The sequence below is a fragment of the Simochromis diagramma genome, unplaced genomic scaffold (genome assembly GCF_900408965.1).
Source record: "Simochromis diagramma unplaced genomic scaffold, fSimDia1.1 OVJJ01000216.1, whole genome shotgun sequence".
NCBI classification, from domain to species: Eukaryota; Metazoa; Chordata; class Actinopteri; order Cichliformes; family Cichlidae; genus Simochromis; species Simochromis diagramma.
This window is the reverse complement of record NW_024386883.1, coordinates 5943842-5964011: the sequence shown is the minus strand read 5'-3', so window position 1 is coordinate 5964011 and position 20170 is coordinate 5943842. Positions and strand designations below refer to the sequence as shown.

At 38.5% G+C, this 20170-nt stretch overlaps 1 protein-coding gene across 5 annotated transcripts in view; it reads left to right on the top strand.

Annotated features, from left to right (window-relative positions):
* b3glctb (beta 3-glucosyltransferase b) overlaps nucleotides 1-18876 on the top strand; it is a 37241-nt gene extending 18365 nt beyond the window's left edge. For 2 of the 5 annotated variants that reach the window (XM_040031888.1, XM_040031887.1), the window contains exons 12-17: nucleotides 3821-3934; nucleotides 6656-6755; nucleotides 8833-8952; nucleotides 9658-9802; nucleotides 10687-10837; nucleotides 11121-18875. In XM_040031888.1, the coding sequence (XP_039887822.1) occupies nucleotides 3821-3934; nucleotides 6656-6755; nucleotides 8833-8952; nucleotides 9658-9802; nucleotides 10687-10821 (614 nt within the window). In that variant the 3' untranslated portion in view covers nucleotides 10822-10837; nucleotides 11121-18875. Of the gene's footprint in view, nucleotides 1-3820; nucleotides 3935-6655; nucleotides 6756-8832; nucleotides 8953-9657; nucleotides 9803-10686; nucleotides 10838-11120 lie in introns of all 5 variants that reach the window. The other 3 variants (XM_040031886.1, XM_040031890.1, XM_040031889.1) reach the window with 3 other exon arrangements.
* The last annotated feature ends 1294 nt before the right edge of the window (nucleotides 18877-20170 follow it).

Sequence of the window (20170 nt, the reverse complement as noted above, 5' to 3'; positions counted from 1 at the left end):
TTCTATCACCACTAATCATTTGAAAGCTCAGTTTTTAAAACCTTACGATGTAGCTACAGCCCAGTCCATGCAGCAGTATATGAATGACTAATCCTATTCATCCTTGTGGATGGATTATCTCAGTTGTTCTCCTGGCTGAAGCTTGGTCCGTTTACAGCAGGGCTGCCCAAACCCAGTCCTCAAGAGCTACTATCCTGCAGCTTTTAGATGCATCCCTACTCCAACACAGCTGAATCAAATGGTTTGATTACCTCTTCAGCATGCCATCATGTTTGGCAAAGGCCTGATAACAAGCCATTCATTTGATTCGGGTGTGTGGGAACAAGGATGCATCTAAAAGCTGCAGGACGGTAGCTCTCAAGGACCGGGATTGGGCACCCCTGGTTTACAGCATCCTGCCATGAGATTACATTTGTTCCTGACCACCGAGAATCCTCACGATAACTTTTATCAAGTGGAAAAAGTTAGTTTATATTATGCTAACATAGCTGTGTCGCTAACGGTCACGTAGCACATCGTTATACACCAGCTAGCCAAACTTCAGTAACCCTTCAGTAACAAACGTCACTGCTGTTTAGTTTTCTGTCTTCATTTATGTTGGAAGTGATAGCAGAGCTGTACGTTTGAATTTGTTTCCAAAATCCCTCAGTTAGGACATGCTATATTGTATTTAGATGGAATCTAGCGAGCTAACTTCCTGCTAATTTCGTTTTCATGGATGCCTGGATGATAAACTCAATTGTTACACATGGTAGAGCAGAACGCTGATCATTTTATTACAGATGAAAGACTTTAGATAGTTTTTCAACACTCAGTGATGCCACAGTGATCGTGTGATTTATGGACCTGCAGCGGAGTTTGAGCCAAGACACGGCTAGTGATGTCAGACTTAAAAGACCAGATAAAGAGTGATATGAACAGTGTTGAGTAAGTTACTTTAAAATAGTAACTTAGTTACATTACTAGTTCTCTCAAAAGTAACTCAGTTACTTCAAGTTACTCGTTACTTTCAAAGTAACTAGTTACTAGGGAAATTAACTTTGGTTTTACTCAGAATTCTCTTGTTAATGTGTTTCTTCCATAACTTTGCCAGTCTTCTAGCTTGCTTACTTGCCACAAGTGCACTGTGCCACCTACCAATAAAAAGGAAAAGATAATGTGCACATTTCCACAAGAGAAATCCCACGCCTGGACCGTCATTGACTGCTGCCATGATTCTAGCCTACGTCACAGCGTCATGTGCGCCTTTTACATCCAACACAAAAACTGCAGTCGTGGTGCTTTCGATTGTACTCAGAACTCGGAAATTCTGCCTTCTGAATGGGAAGATGTAGGCAACACCAGACTGCAGATGAGCTGCATACAGGGCTGGACTGGGACAGAAAATTGGCCCGGACATTTTGACTAGAGACCGGCCCACCATTATAGGAAAAATCATAAAGCCTTTGAATGAAAATAAACACTGTTGTGACAGTGATGTACACTGTTTTGATGGTATATATGCATCAATCTATCAATCGTTTGTTGTAAGATTCAGATAATTACTTTTTAAAAGCTAGACATTTTAAATGAGAATAAGAAAGAAAAGTATTTCTTTGTGCCCCCCTTTCCCTGTTAATGCCCTACCTGGCCCCCCTGGCAACACTTTGCTAGATCCGCACCTGCACAGTTACCAGCTGTCAGCTACCTAAAAAAGGATCCTGGGGTTATTTGTCTCTCAGAAACAGTTCATAACTTCCCTTCAACTCATTCATGTCACCTAAAAGGTAAACCTGTTTCTCCATCACCTGTTCAGCTCTGATGATTCAGTAAGGACATCTCCTGGTATCATCTTCATGTTTCCCTCTCACCAGATAACCAAACGATATCATGACCAGCAGCTTTACAGCTGTGGCTCCAGCCAACATCAGCTGATACTAGAAATTAATATTAAATAAATTCTAACAACAGCTTATCAAGCTTAAACATGCTGCTGTTGTTTAGCGCAACATCGGCTGGTTTCCTCTTTCAGCGCAAAGTGGGCGATAAACAAACAAGAGAGCCGATCAGCTGATCATTGATCAGTTTTCATGATTGAAGTAGAAACGGGAGAGGGAGGGGGGAGAATGAAAGAAGAAGAGGCAGCTGTGCAGCAAAGACACAGAATAACTCCAGCTTTGTGTTTTTTTCATTGTAGCTGAATTACGGGACAAACTGTTCCTTTTCACCTCAATAAGAAACGCGTAATATTTTCTCTGAATACCAGACGGGACGGTTGGCAACTCTAATAACTTATGAACAAAATAAAGTTCAACATCAGTAACTTCATAGCACCACCCAGCTGTATAGAAACTCTGTCATGCTAGCTAGCATGCAGTACGGAAAAAGTCAGAATAACGAAAATAAACTCCACTTAAACTTGGTTTATATCTGACCCAGAGAGACTGCAGGTCATAACTTCTTACCTGAAGTTCAGTTCACACTTGGACCGGCGGCCGCCTTGGGTCTCTTTTCCTTCTGCTTCCCCTTTCCTTCATCCACCTGCTGGCCTCCACCACTTGCTAATGTTACTGAATCTGTGGAAGCTCCGCGATAGCCACCACATGAAGTAACGAGTAACGACCCTATCTAAATCCCAGTAACGAGTAACACGTTCCTGATTTTGGCATAATAACTAGTTACCGTGCTCGTTACCACAATAATAACGTAGTTACTGTAACGCATTACTTAATAACGCGTTAGTCCCAACACTGGATATGAACATATCTATAACTTACCGGAATGAAAATGTCTGGAGCACACCAACAGATATTTGGAGATGGAAGAGAACTGGATATCAGCTGGTCTCACAGCTGCTATCCAGACTAGACGTCTTCTTTTGGTAACATCCGATACATGAGCTGCCTCATGTTGCTTCCAGGTGGGGAAAGAATGAAAAGATAAACCATTTTCAACCTTATTCCCTTGCCGGTCGTGCGATCTAACTTTACTACCGACCGCACAGCAAGTACGAACCATAGCTGGTGTTATCCGTGTACTTTCGCTCCTCTTTCGCTAGCGCTTTGTTCGGCCCAGAAACATGGCGCCTCAACCAAAAATCCTGGTCACGCCCCCTCTCGTGACATCACTCTCCAAAAGCCCTATTAGGCTAATCGTTGTGTCACTTCCGGTATTTCAGACAATCCCTTTCCGTCAAGGATTTTTAATTTGTTGCGGTTTTTTAATTTGTTGTGGTTTTTTAATTTGTTGCGGTTTTTTAATTTGTTGCGGATTTTTAATTTGTTGTGGATTTTTAATTTGTTGCGGTTTTTTAATTTGTTGCGGATTTTTAATTTGTTGCGGATTTTTAATTTGTTGCGGTTTTTTAATTTGTTGTGGATTTTTAATTTGTTGCTGTTTTTTAATTTGTTGCGCTTTGCACTTCCCAGCCACCGTAGATTGAGACACACAGGAATAATAACAATGCAACTCAGATATAATAATATATTTCAGTATATTACAGTTTTTGTATTTTTAATAATTTGTGCAATTATCCAAAGCACTGATGCTATGTACAAGTGAATAATTAGTGGATGTGTTTCAGAATAAATTAAGGTAAGATGAGTCTCACTTACCATGGATCACTTTTAAGTTATTACTTTGTAGGTTTTTGGTGTCATGTCTAAAGACTAAAGGCTATAAATTATAGTCTATTAATTAAATAGAAGCTTTGCCTGCCATCAATCAGTGCTTCACTAGTCATAGCTACTGTATATATATCTGTTTGTATGTGTCTACAGCTCAGTGGTGAAGGCTTAATGTTGTTGCAGGTTCAGTTATCTTTCCCCATTCATTTCCACAGTACCAGTGGTGAAGGCGACCTGGGAGAAAGATGCTGGGTTTTTAGAGTATTATAGTGATGTTACTGATGCCTCCATACCAACAGTCAGTTTGGGAGTGCCCAATACTGAGAGGGGTAAGTTCATTAGCAGCAGCAATTTTTACTGATAACTGCTGGATACAGATCAGAATATTCAATTACATTTTATTCATACAGCATCAATTCACAACAGTCACCTCAAGGAGGTTTATATTGTAAAGTAAAGAGCCTACAATATTAGAATGAAACCCCAACAATCGTGTGATGCACTGTATTGTGTGTGTATAACCTCTTTTTAGGTTTTGTGGATATTATACACGGTTATGCTGAGGATATGTCAGCCAATTTCCACTGGAAATGCCTTTTGGTGTCAGCAAGGAATTTGCATTTGCACTGTTATGTTTTTATGTAACTTTAATGCACATAGAAAACAGCTGCTTGTTTAAGTGAAAATACATTTATGGGTTTTTTTTGCAATAATAAAGTTGTGGAGTTGTAAAGTATTTTGTCTAGTGTCAATTATATCGTCAGTTATATCGTTATCGCAAATTTTCGAATGTTTATCGTGATAAATATTTTTGGTCATATCGCCCTGCTCTACTCTGATCTTCCTGGAGCTGATCATTGACTGAGTCTTTGCCCTCCTGGCTATTGTTCATTCCTTTCAGATGGTAGTCTTCAGTTTTCTTCCACGTCTCTCTGGTTTGGCTTTGCATTTTAAAGCATTGGAGATCGTTTTAGCTGAGCAGCCTATCATTTTCTGCACTTCTTTATATGTTTTCCCCTCTCCAATCAGTGTTTTGATTAAAGCATGGTGTTCTGAACAATGTCGGGCACGACCCATCTTTCTCAGGTTTTCTGAGAGAATTGCATGTAAAACACGTGCTGGCTTCATGCTTAAATAAGTTCCATGTGAATGACACCTGTTTCTTCACATAATGAATGACCTTACTGATTGGACTCCACACTGCTATTATTTTGAACATGCCCCTTTCACTTAATTATTTAATTACACAGACTCAGGTGCATTCATATCATGAATGTTGGGTCTGTTGGTCTCTCTGACTCTACTACACCTACTGGTAAATTATTTGCCATGTAATAATACGATTTCTACCAAAAAGATCGTGGCTCGGCTCGAACTGACAGTCTTGGTCGTGTCCTTGGGCAAAACGCTTCACCCGTTGCCTACTGGTGGTGGTCAAAGGGCCCGGTGGCGCCAGTGTCCGGCAGCCTCGCCTCTGTCAGTGCGCCCCAGGGTGGCTGTGGCTACAATGTAGCTTGCCATCACCAGTGTGTGAATGTGTGTGTGAATGGGTGGATGAATGAATGTGTAAAGCGCTTTGGAGTCCTTAGGGACTTGTAAAGCGCTATACAAATACAGGCCATTTACCACAACTCTGGTTAGTCACATTGGACTGCTATTATTTTGAACACAACTGTACATCACTTAAAGTCCAATAACCAAACTTTTAAACTTTGTGAAAAGCCTTCCCAGAAGTGTTAAAGCTATTATATCTCCAAAGGGTGGGCCGGCATCATAGTAAACCCTATGGATTAAGAATGGGTTGTCAAGTTCATATGCATGTGACAGCAGACAAGTAAATATATAATAGCAATATAGTGTACGGATCCGGCTTTTAGGAAAACTCCCCGTTTACATGAACAAATTGGAATCTATCAGATAGCTATGAATCTATATTGTGTTCTAATCTCTGTGGTCACATATTGGGGTCATTGGTATTGAATGCTGCGCTGAGGTCTAACAGAACAAGCACAGAGATGTGTCCCCTGTCAGAGGTCAGATGAAGATCATTTGTAGCTTAAAATTGTTGGGAAGACTAGTCAGATTGTGTAGACACTCCAGAATATGCATTAATAAAGTCATCACGAAACTAGCTACATGACAATAAGAAAGGCAGAGTTGGTCATAAGCCAAAAATGCACTTTATGTTTCGTACTATTTAGGAGATGCTGGTATGCTGAGAAATATGGCTAACATTGTGCCTGATTTGTATCAGCATTTATGCAAGTGTCGTCTGATCATGCTCAGTGAAACATGGAACACATTTGGGGATACTGGAGCACAATGTTGCCCTGAGCTGCAGGCATAAAAGCTGCAAGTGTTAAAGTTAATGAAGGAGAATTTAAAGCTCCTGGTCCCTGGCTCACCTCTGCACAGCTGGCTAATCACAGGATGTAATAGCTCCTTTCCTGAGGACTGAAGTATCGAGCTCCATATTTCCTGTCCTTACACATTTCAAGTGCACCACAGTCAGTGTATGAGCAGACAAATCAAAAGACAGTCTGATTTAATCAGTTAACTGGCTGTTAGCGGTGAAAAGAAGTGTGTATGTCACCTAATCTTTGTCATAATAGGCGCTCGAGCAAAAAATACTAAACAGAGCTTCTGTGAAAAAGACACGGACACCAGTTTTATTTCTCTAATGATAACACTCTTGTCTGAGATGCACCTTTGTGCTTTACTTGAAGTCCATTCACATGGAAGGGAGTTGCACATCCATCTATTCCTCATATCTCATATCCACAACCTTTTCTTGGCTCTACTTTGTCATTTCACACACATGCAGGTGCTTTTGCTCATTCTTCCAATTCTCCCCATTGTTTATCATTTTGTAAACATTTTCTTCCATTTTATTGAAACACAACATTAACAAGTGCACTAAGAGAGGACAGCTCCCCCAAAGGTCATGACCTTGACATGATTATCAACCAAAATAAATCAGCTCGAGCTGTTATTGAATGTGATGTTGAATCTTTTTCACATTTTCTTCTGTATATTTTATTCCCCTAAAGGACACTGTGGGAAGACGTTTGCAATCTTGAGGCGGTTTTTAGGCAAAGCTGTGCCGAAAGCCGATTGGCTGCTCATCGTTGATGATGATACTCTCATCAGGTAAGCTGGAAAATATTTTTTCTCTTTATTTAACACACACAAAAATTAATACATTGATATATCACAATACAATGTTATGAATAAAATAAAAAGCTACAGCCAGTCAGCCAGTAACTATAATCATGAAAGTTGTTTATAAAAAGGTTTATAATGTACTTTTTCATTCTAATCTGCATATTTAATATGAAATGCAAAAAAAAAGAGAAGTATTGTAGTGAAGTTTGCAAAAAAAGTCCCCAATGTTAATCTTGTGTATCCTCCTATCCTGAATATATGGCCACAATTTCTAATGTTTCAATTCAACTGTTTTTAGTATCATTTACACTGTTGTATAAAATCAAACATGTAGCCCTGCACACTGGATTTGAGTGTCACGCCTTAAAATAGGATGCCACAGTTGAAAAAAGTCAGTGTGGGGCATTTCTTGCCTCTTAGGTAATCCACAATCAACTGTAAATACTATTATTGCAAAATGCAAGTAATCAGGAACCACAGCAGCTCAGTCGTAGCAGAAACCACGTAAAGTTACAGTGCAGACTCATCGAACGCTGTGGTCTCCGACACTCAATAACTGCAGGGCTCCAAACATCCTCTGGCATGAGCAAAAAACTGGCCCAGTACTTTTTTCTATTTATAGTGTATATGTATACTAGGAGTGGGGGAAAAAATCGATTCTGTGTAGTATCGTGATATTTTGTTTGCTAATAATGTATCGATACAGGGACAGCAGAAATCGATATTTTGTTACAAAAAAGGTTTTTGTGCTCTGACTTCAGAGCATGTTGATCCTTTTTCTGAGCAAGAACCCTGACATTCCTTCACTGTCCAAATGTGTTTAACTTTTTTTATGGCAGCTATAAACATGACAGTTTACTTATTTTAATTTAAGACATGTTTTATTTTAATTAAGTTTAAAACTTTTTTATTTAATGTAAAATTGTATTTTGTTTTAATTTACTTTCAAATTCTTCTGTTGCTGAAGGGGCTGCATAGTTTTCATAAATTTCATAGTTCAGAATAGCTATAATTGTACCAGATGGTTGCATTCAGTTAAGTTGGACTAGACTGTAATACAAACCGTTCGGTTTGTCAACAATAAAACTGACTGAAATGAGAGAAAGACTGAGTGTGAGACTTTGATATTAGATAAAATGAATATTGATAAAGTTTACCTTTATGTACAGAATCTGAATATCGCAAAATATTTTAAAAAATTGCAATAATATCGTATCATGCGTTAAGTATTGTGATAATATCGTATCGTGGGATGTATAGTGATTCCCACCTCTAATGTATACTGTAGCATAGAAAACATGTCTGTTTGGGTTGCTGCCTTTCAATTGATCCTTATATCACAATGTTGTTACTTGTTGTTACTAAGATTAACTTCCACGATGTCACAATCTGGCTGAAGCAGACTGCGTGGCCTTTGAATAGTGGACCCAAACGCACACACAATGGAACATGGAACGTAATTTGATTTAACAAAAGGCGAGCTGTTTTATAAGGCTGATGAAAAGGTACAGACAAAGGGCAAGGCAAACCGATGCAAAACTAAGCATTAACCTAAACTGGGTAAACTAAAATAGAACATGAAAAACTTTGACATGAACAAACCAGGACATGGATACATGAAACCCGGAAACATGGCTTGAAACAACAGACGACCTGACAATGAATGCATGACAGCAGACTACATAAATACATACGAGGCAGACGAGGAGAAAGGAAACACACGTGGAACACAGCTAATTGGAATGAACATAATGACGCGACAGAGAGAGGGAAACTAAACTCAATGAACATGGGACAAACCTCTTCAAAATAAAACAGGAAACATAAAGGGACGCAGACATGGCAATGCGAGCCTGACGACATGGAACACGTAGACATGAAACACACGACAGACGTAGATGTGGACTTAACGTGACGGACTGACGAGGAACACGGACACTGTAAAAACATACAGAGGGAAAAGGGGACTGGAGATGAGACATGGACATAACTAATATTTTATTGTAGGCATGTAGGTACTATGTATGCTATGCAAACTTTCTGTCTCTTGGTCCACCAACAGTTTACCCCGGTTGAGACAGTTGCTGCGTTGCTATGACCCAAAGGAAGCAGTGAGCCTGGGGGAAAGATATGGCTATGGCTTGATCCAGAAGGGATACAGCTACACCACCGGAGGAGGAGGGTGAGGCTGTTGGGTCAGATGATATTTTTGGGTTGTCGGTGTTAATGATTGTTGAGCCAAAACATGCAAAACCTTGTGTGAAAATTTGAACATTACTGATTTTTCTTTATTTAACATTAGAGGCAATAGTTGTACCTTAGCTATTACATAGCTACAATCAGATACAAGCAAGGCATGGCATCAAGGCCCATATTAGCTGGAACCAGTAATTTTTTTTCTGTTACATTGTACTTCTCCGTTGGCTTTGGTCTCAATTTGCATTAAAAGAGCCAGACCATAGTAAAAGGGAGTTAAAGCTGTTAGGCTGTGTGAGGATTTACCAGTGTTGCAATAAAGCAAAAATAAATGTTGCAATACAAACTCTATGCTTCTTACACGGGGTTTGTCCCAAAACCTTTGGCTTTCCTTGCAGTTTTCATGTCAGCTTTGAATTAAATACTGATAATAATATAACCACATTCTTCTGTGCATTATGTAATCCAGTCAAATGTTTTTTGCACATTTGTTCTTGTTGAAAATCTTTAACTGATGACTAAAATAAAAATAGTTTTTGGAGGGGTTAATGTATACATACCTAATATGCCTACATAGTAAGAACATAACAGAGGGAGCGCTACACACTGAACACCGTGTGTGTGTGTGTGTGTGTGTGTGTGTGTGTGTGTGTGTGTGTGTGTGTGTGTGTGTGTGTGTGTGTGTGAGAAGGATGGTGCTCAGCAGGACGGCGGTGTCCAGGCTGCTTTCCAGTAGTTGTGGTTGCTACAGCGATGATGCTCCTGATGACATGGTGCTGGGCAGGTGCTTCACTACGCTCGGTGTTCCCATTACACACAGTCCACTATTCCACCAGGTAGAGAGCAACGCACACACGCACGTGTTCTTGTCACGGTGAACAGCTCTCTTGATGACGTTGTTTTTATTTTTATGAGAGTTGTAAAAACTTCCTGGGAAAGCAATGCATAAATTAATTTGGTCTGTTTAAGCAGGTCAGCTGAACACAGAAAATGTGTGACAGATGTAAAGCATGAAGTTTTAATTAAACAGTAAATATCTGCTTGACTTAAATAGGAATCGTTCTTTTAAGAGCAGCTGCTTATGAACTTAAAATCTATTGTAATGTTTTCATTTACTGGAGCACCAATTTAATATGAGGCTGTTTAGTAAAACTAAATCCAAAGTGCTAAAGTTTAAGACGTGTGGGTAGGGGAATAGAAAAAGAGCCTTTCAAACCATTTCTGTCTTTGTTTTCTTGCTTTTGCAAAGCGACTCACACCTTGATTAAATGCACAGAGACGCCACTTAAATGAGCCCAAATTGCCCCAAGTGTTAATGGAGACATTAACCTTTACTTAGGACCAGATGATGCAGAGTGTGACACTCTCTTCCTGTTTGCCTTGTTTAAATGAAGGTCAATTAGAGAGACCCAGAGAATGCCATGTGGTTCTGCTTTCCTTACAGAGTGCTGAACCTCGCAACCTGAGAAAAACAATCTGTTTGCCACATAGCAAAATAATTGAGACATTAATCATTTTGTCCCAGAAGCTTGCAGCTTTGTAATTAACCTGGTGGGGCTTTTTGAATTTTATTCTTGTGTTTTCTGCCTGTTAATTATAGTTTATCTTATGATTATGTGTTTACTGCTGCTCTTTGAGATAATACAGATATCCTTGTTCTGTGGATAAGCGTGCGGGGCACACGCACAGACAGAAAAACCGCTTGTCCTTGATATTCCAGGCCCGACCAGATGACTACTCCGAGGAAATGATCTCCACGCAGCACGCCATCTCCTTCCACAAGCACTGGAATGTAGATCCCGTGGCTGTCTACAGATACTGGCTGCAGGACACGCGACCACGAGATGAACTGTAGAAACTGTGTTTATGCAGTAAGTATGTCGTAGACAAGAATCAGTAACCACTGTTAAGGTTGCTGTAACATCCAGATAATGTGGGGAATTTGCCACATTTGTTTTGACATTGGTGTGTAGACTTTTCAGATCCCAATAAACAGATATGACGAATCCCACCGCTGCATTTGGCAACAAATGCTCCGTAGCTCAGTACACACACTGGTCCAAGGAGTAAAATAATACTACTTTACCTCAGACACTAAGCTAGTCGCTGCTGTGGGTCATTCAGCTCATTGATATTATTTCTCTGCCTCCACAGTTTCAACTCTGCCAACAAGAGCTCGAAATGTACAAAAGTGGTGGTGATTCAGCTTCAACTCCTGGATCAAAGCATGAAATTCTCCCTGCTGCTGCCTTCTTGTAAGACGTGGATTGAACCAAATTCTTAGTCTCTTCCTTTTCTTCTTTAGAAAAGGGTCGGCTCATCATTGCTTGATGTTGACTTCTGTTTTCACTGTACGTTTTTTTTGTAGGACAAATTTTCAGCAAAAACGCAACGCATTCGACATGCTATATACATTACGCGACACGTTTGAATCTGGACATTTAACCATTGTTTATTTGCAACGCACTCTGTGTGTAATGGACTTCAGACTAAAAGTTTGATGAATGCACTTTGTGATGATGGTAAAGTGAGGAGGAATTTGCCCAACATGCGATATTTTGCAGAATTAGGACCCAGAGTCAGACAAAGTAAACAAACAAAATATTAATAGGTCACAAGCAGTGTTGGTCAAGTTACTTAAAAATAGTAATTAGTTGAAACAGAGGAAGTTCAACAAAGCCAAAGAATGCCTGACGACTGCAGTCATCAGCTTTTTCTGCTTAAGGACCAAGAAGTCAAACTAATATACTTGGAATAATAAAGCAAAGAAAAACTGGAATCAAACACAGAACAGCTGAAAACCTGTCCAAAAGGGCAAAATTAAAGCCACAAATCCCACAGACTATTACACAAAATTGGACAGCGATTTGTGTGAATTTGTCCAGTTTTGACATATTTTCTGGTCAGCATAGACAAAAGTTGGAGGACATGATATTTTTTTCCTATTTCTTAGTTAAAGACTAGCTGTTGCCTGGATTGTGAAAAATTGTTAACTTTGTGTTGTAAAATTAGATTATTTATTTATTTGGGGGGGGGGGGGGGGGGGTTTCGGTCTGAAACCTGAAAAAAGACGATTTGAGACCAGTCTCATAAAGTACACTAATTACCATTTCATATGTCATTAATCACTATACAGAAAGATTCTGAAATGCACACTGTGAAGACTATTTATCTGTACAGTAAATTCCACGTGTGCATATTTTTGTCTATTTTCTTTGAATAAATCTGAAAATCTGAGGTTCAGTTGAAGTAAGCAGAACTTTATTTTTGATGTGTGAACGGCAGCACTGTGCGAATGTGGGTCAGTTAAAGAGTTGCCATCAGAGGTGACGAGATGAATTAAAATGTAATGTTTCATCCATTGTGTGGAAATGTTGGTGTGTTAACTGAAAATCTGCCATGTCTTTAAATTAACTTGAGGTTTTTTCGTAATGTTGAAATAAATATTCAGGAACATTTAACAAAACCTTTTTATTTTTTGTTGAGTTACTGACATTAAGAATTGTTGTATTATGTGTGGCGGCGGATCCAGATGTAGACTCGTGAAATAAACAGATCTTTATTTTTGAAATCTAGTAAAAAAATCCAGACATGAAGACACACGAGAGGAGAAGAACCGAGTACCAACAATACAACACGACAAAGAACACAACAGATGGAGGATTTAAAAACACAAGACTAATCGGAGATGCGAAAAAAACGGAAAACACAAGTGAAACTCACAAAAGGAGAGACTATCAAAATAAAACAGTAACTAACATCTAACAGAGAAACACAGACACTGGAAACACAGGAGGGCAGGAAATATGAAACTCAGGGGATTAACATCAGCTGTGATGACAAATTATCAATAAAATAACCAAACCAGAGAGGAAAATCATGGAAAACAAAATATAAAACAAAAAATATAAAACAACAATAAACAAAATATAAACCAGAATATGAAACTAACCAACAAGAAGGAAAAACAACACATAACAATAAACAGAAATAAAATGTTGAACTCAAACCAGAGTCCAAACCTGGCATTATGATAAGTGCAGAATTGAACAGTTCTTTTTTCTGCTGGTAAGATTTGCTGGAAAACTAGATTTGGCTTTAAGATTCGAAGTAATTATTCCTCACAAGGTCATATAATGAAACTAAAGGGGTAAATAATACATGAATGAATGAATAAATAATGCAGTCGCCCAAACAAAGCTATTATTCATAGTGTCGACGTGGATTCAGTAGCCTGAGGGGAAAATTCCTTCAAAGCTTGTTGGTAAGGCACTAATAAAATATCCGACTGACACGCTGGCTTTTTGTGACTTTTGTTTGGTGTCGAATTCGCATCTCGTCTGAAATTCTTCTTTCTTTTGTCTGTCTCGCCATATATAAGTATTTGAGTATCACGCTGGGGGCACCGCTCCTGGATGATATTACAGCAAACTCATCATTTTCTCTGCCTGGGGCTGTGTGCCGTTTATTTTTTCCTGGCTCATCACATCCTTGAGGCCAAAATCCCCCGAGAGGCAGCTTGGCGCCATGTCACTGTGACAGTAATTTTTTGGAACAGGGGTATTGAATGGCCACAGTGGGGGCTGTGTATCATGGTAGGCCCTTATATTCAGCATGAATTCTTGCAGAAGTAATGAATTCATCACATTGACATTATTCATCCGAGGAAAATTGGTTGATTTAGACACTGTTTCGGAGTCCTTTGCTCTCCTTGACTCCCAGAAGTTCCATTTCCAGCGTTAATATCCGGATTCGGCTGCGACAATGTCACACATCTCATTTCCTATCATTATGTTTGTCTTTGACTTCTAGGTGTCACGTGGCAAACTTCACAAATGGATCATTGTGTTCCCGTTGCACTTTCACACATGCAGACACTGATGTAGATTTCATAAACCTTTGGGTACGTTCAGTGGTGCAGATGAGACACGGCCTGCTCGACAGGTCCAGTGCTTCACTATTTTTTTTTTTTTTTTGGAATTTCCATCAATAAACAGTAAATTACTTTCATTAAGCAAGCACTGATTATCATTGTTTTAAGTGGTAATAAATCAGGTTTGTCCACAATTACTGAGTATGTTCTACCACACTGCAAGCACAAACAGATTATTTACCAAGTAACTGAAGCACTGAGGCAGTTACTCCCCATGTCAATTTTATGACCCCAGGAAACAGTGTTAGCGTTGACCCTGACCTTTGTCCAAGTTGACCCTTGGACAAAGGTCAAGAAACCATATTGAGTAATATAGCATATGAAGGGTTCTACAGGGGGGCAACTGCCCCCTTGCTGTAGAGGCTTGTCCACTTGCTGCCCCCCAACTTTTATGTCCTTAAAACACATCCAAAATCCTTTTATAGCCTTCAAATTAAATATTAACTTACCATATAAAATTAATAATAATCTTAGGGTCCCCCTATATCAAATGTCATCTACCAACAACAGACACATTTAGGTATAAATTATACCTAAAAATTGGCTTTGTTTTCTTAGAAGATATAATGGTACAATAAATAAAGTTTAAAAGTGTTTTTTCTGGATATTTTGTTGACTCCAATTACATGAAGGGGATTGTCACCTATTTCACTGAAGAGGTATATGCCCCCCTCCCCTATTAAAATGTTCTAGATCCATCACTGGCATGGAGAGAGCTAGAGCCGTACAACGCACTTTTATTTTTTTTAATGCAATGCCCTACGACGTCACAATGACACCATAAAGACACAAATCACACGCTGCATGAATATATCTTAAAATCTCAAGTTTTGTCAGCCATTTCTAGTCCAATCATATGGTTAAAGATAATAAAACAGACAATGTTAATGTGCAATGTTTCAGTGTCATAAGTCAAAGGTCAGATGTCAGCATGTTGTATTAAAAACATCATATAAAAAGCTTTCCCTCTCCCTCTTGTATTTATGGTATTTTACATCCCCATGTCAATATAGTTAGGATGCTGTGAAAAATGTAAAAACAGAAGGCTTCCTAACATCTTCGAACTCAGACAATTAATTATTTTAAGACAAATCTGCAATTTGTAGACATAATTTTTCCAGGTTGGTGAAACTGTTTTATATACCTTGCTGAGTTGTTGCCAGGTAACCTAATTAGTTGCAAAATGTCCCAGCAGCTGTTTTTTTTAGCACCACTTACTTTTGCAACCTTTTGTTGCCCCTGTCTCAACTTCTCTGAGATGATTTGCTTTAATCAAATTCAAAATGAGCTCATATTTTCATGAAATAGTAAAATCATTCTGTATAAACATTTGATATGTTTTCTATGATCTAATATGACTAAAAATATGTGGATTTTCTTTCCATTTTGCACACTATTCTAACTTTTTCAGAATTGGCAGCGTGTTTCTTCTTTCCATATAATTTAAGGTTAAATGCAGTGTTTCAGTCTTTCCTGATGTAAAGTTGTATAATGTGGGACAAAACCGATAGGACTGGCTACAGTGTGTTGAACCAAACTGAATAATAATAAAGTTTTGCTTTATCCATAAAGTTTGAATTCAGTTACTTACAGATATCACCAGAAGCTTCCCTGAAGCCATGCCTGCAGCCCAGCCGTCTATGACTTTTCACTGTTTTTGAACAATTTTTTGCACTTAGTGTTTTTTGCACTTAGTGTGCCAAGTAAAACAGTTGCTAATATGAGCTGAGGATCCCAACAGACCCAAACAAAAAGAGTAGGTATCAGTCTTACCTGGCATCATAGAGAGAAAAGTAGCAGAGAGGGAAAAAAAGAAAGCCCTATGAACGATGCTCACGTTTGTGCCAGTAGCTTCTACTTCATTTTTTCTCATTAGACCCTCCTGAGGAAAATAAAGCGGTCAGTTAATAAGCAACTTCTTTTTTTCAAAAGAAAAAAAGAAAAGAAAAGAAGTAAATACATGTATCAAAAAGTTACCCAAAGTCCAAATGTAGATGAAATTAAAGTGTAAACCTTTGCAAGTTTACCCTTCATAATAACATCTTTCGAGTTAAACAACGTCTCCATCCTACATGCATTTGGACTCGACCTGAAATATACAGACAGATATTTCTGTCTTTGCAATTTAAGCTAACTCCATCCAGATAAATAACAATACTCTTCTACAAACTACAGAGTATGCATAAAAGAAAATCTCTAAAGAGAGAAAAAAAGAAAAGAAAAGAAAATCTGCCTGCCCCACATCTAAACTTTGCCGAATAACACCAAATAGAATCATCAAAACTATGCAGATAAATGTCCTGATGGTGGGACAGAGGTGGGTGTTTGCACTGAGAGAACCTCACCACTCGTGAATGTGAGTTTAATTTGAGCGTTTGTAAAGGGGACATCTGAACTTCAAAGCACGTCATTTTCTGCATCCTGCTTTTTATTAACCAGTTTAGGCCTTTAATGTAGTGTAGCATAACGCAATGCACACACATCCAACATTTAATATTTGGCTCCCCTTCTTTTCTGTCATGAGGAAGTCATCATAAATAAAGTGGGGACATCGAGCTGTATGACCATGAAATCTTATATCACTAGATATGATTCTCTATGCTATGATTTTCTTCAGCTACACATCTGGAATCCTTCTGCCTACAATTTCTACACTTAAACAAATTGCACCCCAGAACATTTAAAATCTTATAAGGCATTTTCCCCCCAAATAGCCGATTCCCAGGAATATCACGTGGAATGGCTCGGTCCAGAAAACAAACAGATGGTATTGAGTGAATTTAAGAAAGATCCATGTAAACACAGTTGCTGTTCTGCTGTTTGGTCTACAGGGATCATTTAAGCTGATTATGTTGGAGCTAGTGCACAAGTTTGTCATCATAGTTTTTACAAAACAGTTTCTGCACATCGTCCTACTCAAGGTTGCAAAATGTTTCCATGCAGCTTCTGATTTATTTAGAAGCTGTAACACTGTTATTATGCTCATGTCGTGCTTCTTCTGCCAACAACTGCTTTCAGAAGGCTTAAAAGACTCATTTTTTCTCTGCGCTTGCCTGCCAGACAGTCATCTGTCATCCTTTTCAAAGGCTAATGAAGTCTTGATGACAAACTTTGCTTTTAATGCTGGTGGATTTTGCCATTTTGTGTTTGCTTTAAGATCTGCAGACACTGCGAGCTATTTTACGTTGTTGTGTTACACGTGTTCTTTTGGGGTGGTGTCCTCTCTGAGGAATATTTGCCTTGCTAATGGCAGTTAGCTTTGTCTGTCGTTTGGCTTGTGTATTTTGAGTGTTTTGTGCCAGTGAATTACAAACTAATTCAATATAAACCCCAATTTCATGAAGCTGGAGTGCTGTGTAAAATGTAGATGATAGAAAACATCAAATGTTTAAACTGAGAAAAATAAACATTTTAAGTTATTTTAAATTTGATAATGCAATTTGTCTCAAAAAAGTTGGGATGCTGGGAAAAAAACCAAAAAGTAAGTGGCACAAAAAAGAGACAGCTGCAGAAACGTTTTGTTTGTAATTACATTTATTTGCAAAGGGTCGCCAATATGCAGAAAACATGTGTCTGCAAATTGTGGAATAATGTTCCTCCGCTTAACATTGCAAAGATTTTGAATATCTCATTATCTGCAAAAGATAATATCGTCAAAAGTTTCAGAGAATCTGCAGAAATCTCTGCCTGCAAGGAACAAGGCCAAAACTCAGTGTTGGATGCCTGTGGTGTTCAGGCCCTCAGTTAGTACTGCATTAAAAATATGATTGTAAAAATATGATTTACAATCATCTCGCTGTCTTGTTGACTTTGAAAGGGTCGCTTTGAAGACGGGGAACGGGTGTGCAACAACTTGCAGTTAATTGCTGTCTTCAGCGCAACTTTGGTGCTCCAAGACGCCGTGGTAATGCAATAAAACTGAGCCAGTCTCCTGTCAGTCTGCTACTGGTTTACGATTGAATCAGGTCAAGCTGGCAATCGCGTGAAATCTTTTTCCAATAATACAGTGATTAAATGTGATAAATCATCAAAATATCTGTTGCCATCTACCTACATATCTACTTTCACAGTAATCTAGCCACAACCTCACAGATCTGAACAAGTAACTCTAAAATTCTAGTGCCAATAGTGACATTTACAAAATAGTAAAGACACTAGTGTGGATTATAATCAGAATACAACCAGCTGATTTGACTCCTCTATTCCACGTTGAGCTGGGCTCACTGTGACAGACTGGCTCAGATTGATTACATTTATAAATTAGGCAGCAGTTATTTGTAATAAATACTAAAGACTTTATTAGAAACACTCTTTTTGTCACTTAAGGTCATGCTGACATTTTTTTCGACCCTCGATGTTAAATCTTCACAGAAAGACTTCGAGCGTATAGCATTGCTGCAACTTTATCAGGCTTTTTTGTTGGAGCGGATTTAATTTTTTCATTTTCTGTCATTGCCTCCCTATAAATTGGCGTGTAATAAACTTTTTCTACAAGATTTTCTACAAGGTTTCGAAACCTGTCTATTAGGATTTGCTCCCATTAAGTCAAAAGAGATTACTGAGGTCAGACAGTGAAGTGAAGTGATGTTCCAGATGTCTCCAGCTGTGGGTTGAGATTGGGCTTTAAGTGGGCCACTCAAACTCTTCAACGCTAGGCTATTTTTTCATTGACCTGCATTTGTGCGAAATCCCAAACTCATCATGTGCTTTTGTTGCTTGATGCTTACTGTCAGAATAAATCAGCACGTTTTTTGTTGACATCAGCTTGGCACTTTACCCTCTCTCAACATCTGTGTCCACACCCTGCTGCTGTGAAGTCGGGATGAGTGGACTGGACATAGTAGTGTTAGTCTTATGTTACCAATGCAAAACAGGAAGGGATTAGACGGACAAGGAAGGCAGGCCAAACATATTTGATATGTACAATTATTCTGACAACTGTAATTTTTGATAGATAGTTTGAATAAGCGGTTTACTGCTATAAATCAACAGTAGGTGCATGTCTTCTTTGCCTTTTTGCAGTTCCTTTATACCATATTCCTAAAACATTGTGTGCAATGTGTGATTTCAGTGTCTCCATGTCTGTATTTGGCGTGGGGGGGTTGATTGGGGGGTTGTCAGGAGTGTTTTCACAGCACAAAAACTTATGTTGCTGTGTAGAGACAGACTGTCATCTGCAACACAAGGTTAAAGAACAAATGTAGTCCATGCCAGGCAACTCATCTGCTGCCTGTTATCATTGGACTCCGAATTTAGTCGGAGACAGCACATCCAAATGGGAAGAGACCCCGGGTGGACCCAGAACCTGCTGGAGAGATTATATTTTTCGTCTGGGCTAAGAACGCCTCGGGGGCCCCCAGAAGTGAATGGAGCTATGACTTTAACAGTTTTTCAGATTTTTTTTTTCTCAGATAAAACTGCATCAACTGTCGTTAAATCAATTATAAGAAAATTATTTTTAAAAACTTTTCCCGTTTTCATCTGTAATTTCACAATAAAAGTCTTGTAAAAATCTGGTATATTTGTACATTCACAAGTATAATTCTTAAACAAAACAGTTTAATTTCAGTAACATTTACCCAACTCCATATCTTTAAATATGTAATAATTAACAGAAAAAACATGCATAATTGACCATATTTATTTTGACTCTGCCAATTTGTCTCCTAGCAGTTTGTTTTATATAAGCTAGCAAATAATTTACTAAGTAAGGTTTGGGGCCTGGTGCCTTTACTCCATGAAAGCAGTAAGAGAAGAAAAGATGAGAACAAACGAAGGATATTACATAAATTCAAGGTGTAGAAAGAACAGAAAAAAGTATGAGACCGAGGGGGAGAAGAGCATAAAGGCGTAAAAGGACAGAGGTGAGAAAACACGTTTGTGTTTATGAAGGATTTAAACTTTAACCAAAAAAAACACACAAAAAAACCCACATCCACTGCAGTGAATTTGATTGATATTTAAAATTTAAATACTGAGCTCTGGATCATTCACGGCAGTGTCAAATCTCTACACAGGGAAGTTGTTCATTTCCTCCTCTCCATCATTTTTATTCATGAGTCAGTCTAAAAGAATAAGATGAGGAAGTGGTAGTCTTTCAACCAAAAGGTCCAAAGTTAACTTCACAGTGACAATGATAAGTCACAACAAACAAAAATATATATTTTTGTAATTTTCCAGATACTAATTGGATGACACTAATCTTTTATGGAAGACATGGATATGAACTGTGACTTATCAGTAGAGATATGAAACTCCAAGTCGTTCATTC